The sequence below is a fragment of the Ascaphus truei genome, chromosome 1, assembly GCF_040206685.1.
Source record: "Ascaphus truei isolate aAscTru1 chromosome 1, aAscTru1.hap1, whole genome shotgun sequence".
Classification (NCBI taxonomy): domain Eukaryota; kingdom Metazoa; phylum Chordata; class Amphibia; order Anura; family Ascaphidae; genus Ascaphus; species Ascaphus truei.
The window spans coordinates 343,749,732-343,763,261 of NC_134483.1; the positions used below are offsets into that span (position 1 = coordinate 343,749,732).

A 13,530-nucleotide genomic window follows, 5' to 3' on the forward strand; every position below is an offset into this window, starting at 1 on the left:
GTTGGAAGAACTGGGCCTCTTGTACGACAGACAGGGTCATTCCAGCCACTGCGTAGTATCACTGCTCTTTACAATTTGCAGCAAACATTTATTACTTAGCTTTGTTTGAATATTATACGGTATTTACCAGGTCACAGGTCCAGCATTTCAAACAAAAACATAATTTTTCTTTAATTTCATTTTTTTTTAACGCTTTTGTTTTGTCCAATTCAGATTCCAGAATATCAGTTTTTATTCTCAAATCGTAACCTATTTTTCAACATTGCATGTTCTTTTGGATACGTATTTATATTTACCCCTTTCAAATGCCTAATCTCCATGCCTAAGGCTATCAATCCTTCCTCTATTAAAAGCTGCAGAGCCACGATAGTATTTTCCATGGCAACATAACGCCTATTCAATTGATAGGCACATATGTCACACTGGCTGCAGGACAGGCTACCGTAACAATGGATTATGGTGACACCCGTTGAAGGTTTTATCATTCACTTTGTGGCAAGTACAGTATTTAAATTCAAGAACAGGTATCCAGTCCGACAGACTTATCTGAAACTTCCCATTCAATGGCAGATGTCAAGGAATATCATGCTATTTAATGTTTTGTATGTTCACTTCATCTTTTAAATTCCCCTTTTGGGGCACAGTAATGGTATATACAATCATGGGTTATTCAGCCACCATCTTGTTTGCTTTATTGTTTTTAAACAAATCAGCTAATATAGCACAATGTCTCATTTAAATACAATCTATAGATCAACCATTAGGAACTAGAGTTATCTTAGTCAGTGGTCTGAATACCTATAGTATATAAATTCCCCTTCACCAGGATAAAATCTAGAGGACTTGGACGATAGCAATATCTTTGCACAAGGCAAGAAATGAAGTGAAGAAATGACGTGCCTAAGGCTGAGTCCATAGAAGGACAGTCAGCGCTGAGCTGTCTTGATTTCTTGAGAGGGGGCTTCCGCGAGCGTCCGCAGGCGTGCTGAGGCGCAGGGATTTTCAGCCGACAGCAGAACCTGTTTCTGAGCGCGCTGTCGGCTGAAAACCTCTAATCAGAGCGAAGCAGCATCAACGTCACAGCGCCGTGACTTTGGCGCTTCGCGGGCTATTGGCCCAGTGACGTCAGTGCCCCGCCTCCCGCGTCTCCCGATCGCGCACGCTGGCTCGTCTGCTTGTTCATGCAATCGCTCCTGATTGCGCAGAGGAGCGCGGCTCCCACCTCTACGGACGCAGCCTTAGAATCGCTAGCAATCACATATTTTAACCCCCTCAATGCCATTAGGTCTTCAACCCTTATTACTGTATGCATGCCACCATTCACAGGCTCTCATTAATAATCTCATCTTGGATGGATGGTCGTATTCATTACAGTTGCAATGAAATGGAAGCAGTCAGCACTTGGAGCACTATGGTGAAAGCAATTAAAAAAACGACAGAGTCTGCAAAGTCGGAAGTAGCTAAAAGATTTCATAACAACATATGATCAGGACGAATTAATTTTTTTTTTTTAAAGGAAGGGAAAGTCATGTCTAAGAAAAAATAATGTGAACGACTAGGTGGTATTATGCCTTTTTAATGGTGTTTTCTTCCCCTGCCCATTTGAGTGTCTGGGATTACTAGCAGCCATAAAAATTAATGACTTCAAGGCCGGAGATGCCTTTACCACACCCCTGCCCGCTAGCACCATGGTTAGTTTTCTGCATAAGGGCCAGAAACTCCGGCAATATAAAGGTTGATTTCCAATTAACCCCTTCACTGCACGAGGGTCCAGCAACACTCTGCAATGCATTGCTGAGCCAGCTAGCAGTGAAAGGGTCACAATGCCAATTTAGCATGAAGTGATTATTTTGTATTGCACGCATTACGCCGTTAATCCGCTCTCTTCCTTTTTGTAGTGGCACGCTTTGTCCCGCGAAGAACAGGCCAAATATTACGAGTTAGCCCGGAAAGAAAGGCAGCTACACATGCAGCTCTACCCAGGATGGTCTGCAAGAGACAACTACGTAAGTCATTTTACCATCTTGTTGTGCAGTTTTGTTATTGGCGGAGGCGGGAGCTGCGTATCACTGCTGTGATTAAATCAAGCGCACATGTGCTGTAGGATGCATGCTCGCTTTTTGCATGAATGTCTGCCTCTTGGAAACATACGCCCATCTGATCACGGTGGCAGTTAGGATTCCTCAGCCTATGTTATGCTAAAGCTTGTTTTTATAGATGCCGACTAATACGTCTAATTTGGAAACAGCTGAACATTTGGCTTTTTCCTGTGGGTTTCTCAATCTTTTGTTTGGATTTGCTGCATCTTTTAAGTAATAATTGGCGGGTTGAGAAGAGGCCATGGGTTAACCCTAAGGCTTGGCATCATTAGTAAAGCTAGTCCATAATGGTTTTGATTAAATATAGTGGCATACATGGCAATAGTACTATGATGTCATCTTGAGTTATAAGGTCACATCTTTATATGTTGTTCTGTAATTGTATTCTGTATATGTAGTTCCGTACTTTACGTGGTCAAAACAAAACTGAAGAATATTATAACAATTTGAACAGCCATTTTGAGTTGATTCATTTTTAGACTGGAGACTAGTATAGTCACATAACGCACACAGTCTGAGTGAGGCCTAGCTAGTCATTTTAATGATGAACTGACTTCCCACATATACAGTACTTCCTGCATTCTAGCCGGTCTCGACTGTGAAGTATGCATGAAGTGCATGTAATAATCACATGGTAGGAAGGTGTGCTTGTGCGCAGTGGAAGGGCACTCACTGCCATGACGCGGCCGTCACGCGAAAAGAAAAAAAAACGAATTGTCGGCTCAAAATCCGGCCCCGCCGGTGCGCAGCTGTGCGCGTCGCATGACACGCGGCATTGCCGGACTGGTGCACTTACATGCATGTGTTCGTGCCACGTGCACGGTCGCGCGCGCTATAATCGCCGCCTTAAGCTTGTCAGTGACAGTGGAGCCAGGTACCTATTTATTGCCTCTCTGTACTGAATGGGTTAACACAGCAGAACCAGATACAGTATATTTGTTGATGTGAGCTCTTTCTGTCCAGGTTTTGTGAGTAGCTCACTTACATTCTGCTAATGGAAACTGTACAGGTCTAGCTATGTGTAATGTTGGAGAAATCGCCTCCCCCTTCTTATATCTCAGGCACCTGCAATTGGATGTAAAGTACATCTGGGTGTCCCAAATAAACTAAAACTCGTTATGTTTTCTTTTTTTCCAATGTACAATGTTATATATGCTTATAGAGCTGAACAAAAGTAAATTCATTTTATTGCATTAAAAAAACTACTGTAGTTAATAACGACCACAACTGTTTATTTATTTTAAATAAGTGCAGCATCTTAATAGCAATCTCTCTTCTCATACAGTTCTTTTATTGGAGTATGGGATCCATTTAGTCCAAGAATAGGATCCACTTTTTTATTCTTTATATGACGAGATGTGTTCTTTTTTTTTTAATGTAACCCAAATCCACCCCCGCCCCCCGCCCCCCCCCCCCTGCCTGGCTCCTAGGGACTTTACACCAGGTAGTTTCTAGATTTGACTTGTACACTGTATTACCTTGTCAGGGTGCTGGGTCCGTGCAGCTGGGTGATGAGGTAGAAAAGATGGGTGCCAGAAACGTTATAGTTACAAACAGGACAGGCTTTAATTACAGAGTTTGAGGATGAACAACTTCCCCAGGTGCATAACTGCATTCCTGGAGAGGCACATGCTGAGAACCGCTGGGGTCGTTGATCAGCCACACAGGATACGTAGTCATCATATTACATACTCTTTTTGCACCTGTTGGGTCCCTGCCTGGCTGCCCCTTTATCTCTTATGTCAATGAGACCTTGGCATACTGTAATTTCCTCTGGCCATCTTTTTGGTAGCGCTCCGGTGCTGGGATGGCAGAGTTGGCCACTTTCCCTTGGGCCATACTTTATACTCCTATGGGCTGCTCACAGCGGGAGGGTGTCCACAGACACAAATCACTATTCCTTTCCTCTTCTGGCTACAGAGCTCTGGATCGCTGCTCTCTGCCCTGCCCATCCCATATACATGCTTCAGTGCTCGGGTGTCAGGGGTAAATCCTTTTATGGGGGCTCCACCCATTATTGCCGGGGGATGCTCACCATGCGAATGAGCCAAAGGAGTTCCCTAATACTGCTTCTCTATGCCAGTCCTAGGGCTACTATTTTGGGTAACCCCCAGGGCAGGAGTCAGCAGCCTGCGGCTCTTTCAGCAACTACATGCGACTCTCCTCCGTCTGCAGGTTGCTGCTCCCCAGCTGCTGCCCCTCTCCCTCACTGGGTTGTTGGCAGCTGCGGGGGAGAGGGGGGGGCGCTGGTCGGGCCTCTTGTTGCCGCTCCGGCATCTCCCCAGCTGCTGGCATGCCTCCTGCACTGTCCCACGCCATGCTTCTCTGATGCCGTCGCGCAACTTCCGGCGCACCGACGGCACAGAGCAGCCAGGCGTGGGACCGTGCAGGAGGCATGCCAGCAGCTGGGGAGATGCCGGGCGGCAACAAGAGGCCCGACCAGCACCCCACCCCCCTCTCCCCCGCAGCTGCCGACAACCCAGTGAGGGAGAGAGGCAGCAGTTGGGGAGCGGCAACTCAGGACAGTGCAGGGGAGAGGCAGACCCCCCCTTCAACTCCCGGCAATCTCCTGCTTCCCCCCCTTCAACTCCCGGCATTCTCCTGCTCCCCCCCTTCAACTCCCGGCATTCTCCTGCTTCCCCCCCTTCAACTCCCAGCATTCTCCTGCTTCCCCCCCTTCAACTCCCGGCATTCTCCTGCTTCCCCCCCTTCAACTCCCAGCAATCTCCTGCTTCCCCCCCTTCAACTCCTGGCATTCTCCTGCTTCCCCCCCTTCAACTCCCAGCATTCTCCTGCTTCCCCCCCTTCAACTCCCGGCATTCTCCTGCTTCCCCCCCTTCAACTCCCAGCAATCTCCTGCTTCCCCCCCCTTCAACTCCTGGCATTCTCCTGCTTCCCCCCTTCAACTCCCGGCATTCTCCTGCTTCCCCCCTTCAACTCCCGGCATTCTCCTGCTTCAACCCCTTCAACTCCTGGCATTCTCCTGCTCCCCCCCTTCAACTCCCGGCATTCTCCTGCTCCCCCCCTTCAACTCCCAGCAATCTCCTGCTTCCCCCCCCCCCCCTTCAACTCCCGGCATTCTCCTGCTTCCCCCCCTTCAACTCCCAGCATTCTCCTGCTTCCCCCCCTTCAACTCCCAGCATTCCCCTGCTTCCCCCCCTTCAACTCCCGGCATTCTCCTGCTTCCCCCCCTTCAACTCCCAGCAATCTCCTGCTTCCCCCCCTTCAACTCCTGGCATTCTCCTGCTTCCCCCCTTCAACTCCCGGCATTCTCCTGCTTCCCCCCCTTCAACTCCTGGCATTCTCCTGCTCCCCCCCTTCAACTCCCGGCATTCTCCTGCTCCCCCCCTTCAACTCCCAGCATTCTCCTGCTTCTCCCCCCCCCCCACTTCAACTCCCGGCAATCTCCTGCTTCCCCCCCTTCAACTCCCGGCATTCTCCTGCTTCCCCCCCTTCAACTCCCAGCATTCTCCTGCTTCCCCCCCTTCAACTCCCGGCAATCTCCTGCTTCCCCCCCTTCAACTCCCGGCATTCTCCTGCTTCCCCCCCTTCAACTCCTGGCATTCTCCTGCTTCCCCCCTTCAACTCCCGGCATTCTCCTGCTTCCCCCCCCCCCCCTTCAACTCCCGGCATTCTCCTGCTTCCCCCCCTTCAACTCCCAACATTCGCCTGCTTCCCCCCCTTCAACTCCCGGCATTCTCCTGCTTCCCCCCCTTCAACTCCCAGCAATCTCCTGCTTCCCCCCCTTCAACTCCTGGCATTCTCCTGCAACCCCCTTCAACTCCCAGCATTCTCCTGCTTCCCCCCTTCAACTCCCGGCATTCTCCTGCTCCCCCCCTTCAACTCCCAGCATTCTCCTGCTTCTCCCCCCCCCCCCACTTCAACTCCCGGCAATCTCCTGCTTCCCCCCCTTCAACTCCCGGCATTCTCCTGCTTCCCCCCCTTCAACTCCCAGCATTCTCCTGCTTCCCCCCCTTCAACTCCCGGCAATCTCCTGCTTCCCCCCCTTCAACTCCCGGCATTCTCCTGCTTCCCCCCCTTCAACTCCCGGCATTCTCCTGCTTCCCCCCTTCAACTCCCGGCATTCTCCTGCTTCCCCCCCCCCCCTTCAACTCCCGGCATTCGCCTGCTTCCCCCCCTTCAACTCCCAACATTCTCCTGCTTCCCCCCCTTCAACTACCGGCATTCTCCTGCTTCCCCCCCTTCAACTCCCAGCAATCTCCTGCTTCCCCCCCTTCAACTCCCAGCAATCTCCTGCTTCCCCCCCTTCAACTTCCAGCATTCTCCTGCTTCCCCCCCTTCAAATCCCAGCAATCTCCTGCTTCCCCCCCTTCAACTCCCAGCATTCTCCTGCTTCCCCCCCTTCAACTCCCGGCATTCTCCTGCTTCCCCCCTTCAACTCCCGGCATTCTCCTGCTTCCCCCCCCTTCAACTCCCAGCATTCTCCTGCTTCCCCCCCTTCAACTCCCAGCATTCTCCTGCTTCCCCCCCTTCAACTCCCGGCAATCTCCTGCTTCCCCCCCTTCAACTCCCGGCATTCTCCTGCTTCCCCCCCTTCAACTCCTGGCATTCTCCTGCTTCCCCCCTTCAACTCCCGGCATTCTCCTGCTTCCCCCCCCCCCCCTTCAACTCCCGGCATTCTCCTGCTTCCCCCCCTTCAACTCCCGGCATTCGCCTGCTTCCCCCCCTTCAACTCCCAGCAATCTCCTGCTTCCCCCCCTTCAACTCCTGGCATTCTCCTGCTTCCCCCCTTCAACTCCCAGCATTCTCCTGCTTCCCCCCTTCAACTCCCGGCATTCTCCTGCTTCCCCCCCCTTCAACTCCTGGCAATCTCCTGCTTCCCCCCCCTTCAACTCCCGGCATTCTCCTGCTTCCCCCCCTTCAACTCCCGGCATTCTCCTGCTTCCCCCCCTTCAACTCCCGGCATTCTCCTGCTTCCCCCCCTTCAACTCCCGGCAATCTCCTGCTTCAACCCCTTCAACTCCTGGCATTCTCCTGCTCCCCCCCTTCAACTCCCGGCATTCTCCTGCTTCCCCCCCTTCAACTCCCAGCAATCTCCTGCTTCCCCCCCCTTCAACTCCTGGCATTCTCCTGCTTCCCCCCTTCAACTCCCGGCATTCTCCTGCTTCCCCCCTTCAACTCCCGGCATTCTCCTGCTTCCCCCCCTTCAACTCCCGGCATTCTCCTGCTTCCCCCCTTCAACTCCCAGCATTCTCCTGCTTCCCCCCTTCAACTCCCGGCATTCTCCTGCTTCCCCCCCTTCAACTCCCGGCATTCTCCTGCTTCCCCCCCTTCAACTCCTGGCATTCGCCTGCTTCCCCCCTTCAACTCCCGGCATTCGCCTGCTTCTCCCCCTTCAACTCCCAGCAATCTCCTGCTTCCCCCCCTTCAACTCCTGGCATTCTCCTGCTTCCCCCCTTCAACTCCCGGCATTCTCCTGCTTCCCCCCCTTCAACTCCCGGCATTCTCCTGCTTCCCCCCTTCAACTCCCAGCATTCTCCTGCTTCCCCCCTTCAACTCCCGGCATTCTCCTGCTTCCCCCCCTTCAACTCCCGGCATTCTCCTGCTTCCCCCCCTTCAACTCCTGGCATTCGCCTGCTTCCCCCCTTCAACTCCCGGCATTCGCCTGCTTCTCCCCCTTCAACTCCCAGCAATCTCCTGCTTCCCCCCCTTCAACTCCTGGCATTCGCCTGCTTCCCCCCTTCAACTCCCGGCATTCTCCTGCTTCCCCCCTTCAACTCCCGGCATTCTCCTGCTTCCCCCCTTCAACTCCCAGCATTCTCCTGCTTCCCCCCCTTCAACTCCCAGCATTCTCCTGCTTCCCCCCCTTCAACTCCTGGCATTCTCCTGCTTCCCCCCTTCAACTCCCGGCATTCTCCTGCTTCTCCCCCTTCAACTCCCAGCAATCTCCTGCTTCCCCCCCTTCAACTCCCAGCATTCTCCTGCTTCCCCCCCTTCAACTCCCAGCATTCTCCTGCTTCCCCCCCTTCAACTCCCGGCATTCTCCTGCTTCCCCCCCTTCAACTCCCGGCATTCTCCTGCTTCTCCCCCTTCAACTCCCAGCAATCTCCTGCTTCCCCCCCTTCAACTCCCAGCATTCTCCTGCTTCCCCCCCTTCAACTCCCAGCATTCTCCTGCTTCCCCCCCTTCAACTCCCGGCATTCTCCTGCTTCCACCCCTTCAACTCCCAGCAATCTCCTGCTTCCCCCCCTTCAACTCCCAGCAATCTCCCGCTTCCCCCCCTTCAACTCCCAGCATTCTCCTGCTTCCCCCCCTTCAACTCCCGGCATTCGCCTGCTTCCCCCCCTTCAACTCCCGGCATTCTCCTGCTTCCACCCCTTCAACTCCCAGCAATCTCCTGCTTCCCCCCCTTCAACTCCCAGCAATCTCCTGCTTCCCCCCCTTCAACTTCCAGCATTCTCCTGCTTCCCCCCCTTCAACTCCCAGCAATCTCCTGCTTCCCCCCCTTCAACTCCCAGCATTCTCCTGCTTCCCCCCCTTCAACTCCCGGCATTCTCCTGCTTCTCCCCCTTCAACTCCCAGCAATCTCCTGCTTCCCCCCCTTCAACTCCCAGCATTCTCCTGCTTCCCCCCCTTCAACTCCCAGCATTCTCCTGCTTCCCCCCCTTCAACTCCCGGCATTCTCCTGCTTCCCCCCCTTCAACTCCCGGCATTCTCCTGCTTCCCCCCCTTCAACTCCCGGCAATCTCCTGCTTCCCCCCCTTCAACTCCCAGCATTCGCCTGCTTCCCCCCCTTCAACTCCCAGCATTCTCCTGCTTCCCCCCCTTCAACTCCCGGCATTCTCCTGCTTCCCCCCCTTCAACTCCCAGCAATCTCCTGCTTCCCCCCCCTTCAACTCCCGGCATTCTCCTGCTTCCACCCCTTCAACTCCCAGCAATCTCCTGCTTCCCCCCCTTCAACTCCCAGCAATCTCCTGCTTCCCCCCCTTCAACTTCCAGCATTCTCCTGCTTCCCCCCCTTCAACTCCCAGCAATCTCCTGCTTCCCCCCCTTCAACTCCCAGCATTCTCCTGCTTCCCCCCCTTCAACTCCCGGCATTCTCCTGCTTCTCCCCCTTCAACTCCCAGCAATCTCCTGCTTCCCCCCCTTCAACTCCCAGCATTCTCCTGCTTCCCCCCCTTCAACTCCCAGCATTCTCCTGCTTCCCCCCCTTCAACTCCCGGCAATCTCCTGCTTCCCCCCCTTCAACTCCCGGCATTCTCCTGCTTCTCCCCCTTCAACTCCCAGCAATCTCCTGCTTCCCCCCCTTCAACTCCCAGCATTCTCCTGCTTCCCCCCCTTCAACTCCCAGCATTCTCCTGCTTCCCCCCTTCAACTCCTGGCATTCTCCTGCTTCCCCCCCTTCAACTCCCAGCATTCTCCTGCTTCCCCCCTTCAACTCCCAGCAATCTCCTGCATCCCCCCTTCAACTCCCGGCATTCTCCTGCTTCCCCCCTTCAACTCCCGGCATTCTCCTGCTTCCCCCCCCCCCCCCCTTCAACTCCCGGCATTCTCCTGCTTCCCCCCCTTCAACTCCCAGCATTCTCCTGCTTCCCCCCCTTCAACTCCCGGCATTCTCCTGCTTCCCCCCCTTCAACTCCCAGCAATCTCCTGCTTCCCCCCTTCAACTCCCGGCATTCTCCTGCTTCCCCCCCCCCCCCCCTTCAACTCCCGGCATTCTCCTGCTTCCCCCCCCTTCAACTCCCAGCATTCTCCTGCTTCCCCCCTTCAACTCCCGGCATTCTCCTGCTTCCCCCCCCCCCTTCAACTCCCGGCATTCTCCTGCTTCCCCCCCTTCAACTCCCAGCATTCTCCTGCTTCCCCCCTTCAACTCCCGGCATTCTCCTGCTTCCCCCCTTCAACTCCCGGCATTCTCCTGCTTCCCCCCTTCAACTCCCGGCATTCTCCTGCTTCCCCCCTTCAACTCCCGGCATTCTCCTGCTTCAACCCCTTCAACTCCCGGCATTCTCCTGCTCCCCCCCTTCAACTCCCAGCATTTTCCTGCTCCCCCCCCCCCCCCCACTTCAACTCCCGGCAATCTCCTGCTTCCCCCCCTTCAAGTCCCGGCATTCTCCTGCTTCCCCCCTTCAACTCCCGGCATTCTCCTGCTTCCCCCCCTTCAACTCCCGGCATTCTCCTGCTTCCCCCCTTCAACTCCCGGCATTCTCCTGCTTCCCCCCTTCAACTCCCGGCATTCTCCTGCTTCAACCCCTTCAACTCCCGGCATTCTCCTGCTTCCCCCCCTTCAACTCCCAGCATTTTCCTGCTCCCCCCCCCCCCCCCCACTTCAACTCCCGGCAATCTCCTGCTTCCCCCCCTTCAAGTCCTGGCATTCTCCTGCTTCCCCCCTTCAACTCCCGGCATTCTCCTGCTTCCCCCCTTCAACTCCCGGCATTCTCCTGCTTCCCCCCCTTCAACTCCCAGCAATCTCCTGCTTCCCCCCCTTCAACTCCCGGCATTCTCCTGCTTCCCCCCCTTCAACTCCCAGCAATCTCCTGCTTCCCCCCTTCAACTCCCGGCATTCTCCTGCTTCCCCCCTTCAACTCCCGGCATTCTCCTGCTTCCCCACCTTCAACTCCCGGCATTCTCCTGCTTCCCCCCCTTCAACTCCCAGCAATCTCCTGCTTCCCCCCCTTCAACTCCCGGCATTCTCCTGCTTCCCCCCTTCAACTCCCGGCATTCTCCTGCTTCCCCCCCTTCAACTCCCGGCATTCTCCTGCTTCCCCCCTTCAACTCCCGGCATTCTCCTGCTTCAACCCCTTCAACTCCTGGCATTCTCCTGCTCCCCCCCTTCAACTCCCAGCATTCTCCTGCTTCCCCCCCCCCCACTTCAACTCCCGGCAATCTCCTGCTCCCCCTCCTTCCCCCCCACTTCAACTCCTGGCAATCTCCTGCTTCCCCCCCCCCCCCCTTCAACTCCAGACAATCTCCTGCAACTTAATTGAAAATTACCGCGCGGCGTAAAATTATGCTGCATTGTCATGACAACGGGACGCTACATGGCGTCATAATGTCACACGGCGTCAAGTTGCCATGGCCGTGGTGCGGCTCTCCGAATATTTTGGACGAAGACTTTTTATAAAATGGCTCTTCTTCCTTGAAAGGTTGCAGACCCCTGCCCTAGGGGACACTATATGGAGGCTATGACTCCTACATTTCTAGGGAGCCTATCTTCAAGGGCACTTCCCTATCTATCAAAACAACAAAGGGGCTACTAGCCTAGACTACTGCACCTTATTACATAACTGTGTACTTACATATCTACAGGTGAGACCCCCTCCGCTGGCTCTCCTCCTGGGATCTGAGGGTGGAGTTCTAATCCCCTCCTATGTATAACTACTAGTGACATCACTTGTCACCATGCCTACAGGGGGAGTGCTTTGGATTCTGCAAAATCATTCTACACCCGGTGACAGGCTAGGCACCTTCTAGAAGTTGGGCATGGCTAAGCTTTTGCTATGCCACTTTTCAAAAAATGTGGGAAAGGGCAAAGTACTTTGCAACAACCCACACAGTTAACCTTTTAGGGGCCTTAACTCATTTACTGCTCATAGCAATCCCAGAGGGGGGGGAGGGGATTACACTAATCTTTTGAAGATATTGGAAAAATAGAAACTAATTGTTTAAGATCTTGTAAAGATTAAATTGCTTTGGTTTTTGGGAATTAAGAACAGACATCACTGGGATTCAGTTTTTACACTGTAGCCTTTTTTCCCCCATGGTATTCTGTTGGGCGTCCTCAGTGTTCCCTGCTGGTTAGCTGTGCTTAAGATAACTCCTTCACAGGACTTTGGTAACTGAATGCATTTAATTTCACGTTATCTTCTCTTTCTGTGAAAAGTCAAAAGAATGGTTGAACAGAGAGAAATCATTCACAGATGGGGTTGTTGTTTCCTGATGTCCAATGGCGCATTGTAAACAAATTTCTGTAAGCGCAATTGGTCCTAGAAAGCACTAGTTTGTTTTGCAGGTTGTGACTTGTGAGGGTAGGTTCAGCATTTCTTAGCACCGTGGGTATCCTTTCTGTGCATTGGCAGTGCTCCCTTTCTGGATCAGACGGCTTGTCTAGTATCTCCCAAGTAGCATCCTGTTGGAGTTTGTTTACTCTTGTTTGCATGGGAGCAGGAAACCACACTGGATGGGTTGCAGATGTGCATACACACTGTTGCATGTTACAGTTCTGGGCGGCTGGCTGTGGAGATCTCTTTGTAGGATCCTTCGTGTATTTTATCATTTATCATTTGATTCCCTTAACCATTTCAGTAGCAAAATATAGATGTCCACAGCCATTTTGGCTTGAGAGTTTTGTGACATTACAGCAAGTATGACTCGGGACCCCTTCTTCCTTGGCCTAAACAGAAGAGGAAGCCCTCCTCTCCTGATAAGTGGCACTGGCAGACAGGCTGTATTTGTTGATGAAAATGTGCCCATAAATTCGAATTACTCTGAAGCGTTGTGAAACCCATGCACTATATACAGTATATAGAAATCTGTGTACATAATGGCCCTATGGTGCAGACGTATAACACATGTTGCTTACTATTGCAGGGCAAAAAAAAGAAGAGGAAGAGAGAAAAGCTTCAGGAGTCCACATCAGGTAAGTTTGCCAAGATATTTCTGCACTTTTTTCAGCGTTCGAAAACAAGAACATGTCCATACTATTTATCCCTTTCAGTGATGGAGTGAGCTGTAACGTGGTTCAACGTAGCATAACTTCACTGCTTTATACAACATCAGCACACCCCTTAGAAACAGGAAGGATTTGTTTTTATACCTGCCTCTTTTATACAAGGAACAGACTCCCATAACCATATTTTAATCATTCTTTAAAGTTAGCTTGTAAGATGACATTTTGGAGGGATTTGTGGGGCCTATGTACTAAGCATCGCCAATGGCTTTTTCGGCGCAAAATTGTCGCAGGGAAATGGAATTTTCAACTGCGCCTGTGTGTGCACCTATGTGCTAATGTGACATTTCTCCATCTGCGCCAGCAGCGTCAAAACATGATTTTTTTTCTTTTCTTGGTGCACAGAAATGGACTGCGCTTGGCGTACAGATGTTAATGGTATGTACTAAAAAAACAATGTTTCCGTGTGCCCAAAGAAAAAGCAGAAAGTGCCTCAAAATAATCCACCAAGTTCGACTTGGCGGAAAACCATAAAAGAGACCGTTAATAGTGCAGAATTAAGTTGCTATGTATCCACCCAAAAATGTATTTGACGCTGCATGGGTGTTTCATGATATAGGTTAACTAAATGTTTTATTTTCACAGTGTGGCTATTATAAATAATATATCAATCATTTATATTTACTAATACTAGTTATAAATAAAATATACAGAAACATTCTGTATGCGTTTCAATTGTATCTATCAGGTACATCAATCATTCCAAACAACAAATGATGCGTCACATGTATGAAGTCTTCATAC

The 13,530-nt window shown here is 52.3% G+C and overlaps 1 protein-coding gene across 2 annotated transcripts in view; it reads left to right on the forward strand.

Annotated features, from left to right (window-relative positions):
- The window catches only part of LEF1 (lymphoid enhancer binding factor 1), a 130,167-nt gene that overhangs the window by 80,449 nt on the left and 36,188 nt on the right, over positions 1 to 13,530 (forward strand). The window contains exons 8-10 of one of the 2 annotated variants that reach the window (XM_075608380.1): positions 1,899 to 2,006; positions 12,648 to 12,696; positions 13,132 to 13,164. In XM_075608380.1, coding sequence (XP_075464495.1) covers positions 1,899 to 2,006; positions 12,648 to 12,696; positions 13,132 to 13,164 — 190 coding nt within the window. The remainder of the gene's footprint in view (positions 1 to 1,898; positions 2,007 to 12,647; positions 12,697 to 13,131; positions 13,165 to 13,530) is intronic. The other variant, XM_075608391.1, reaches the window with a different exon arrangement.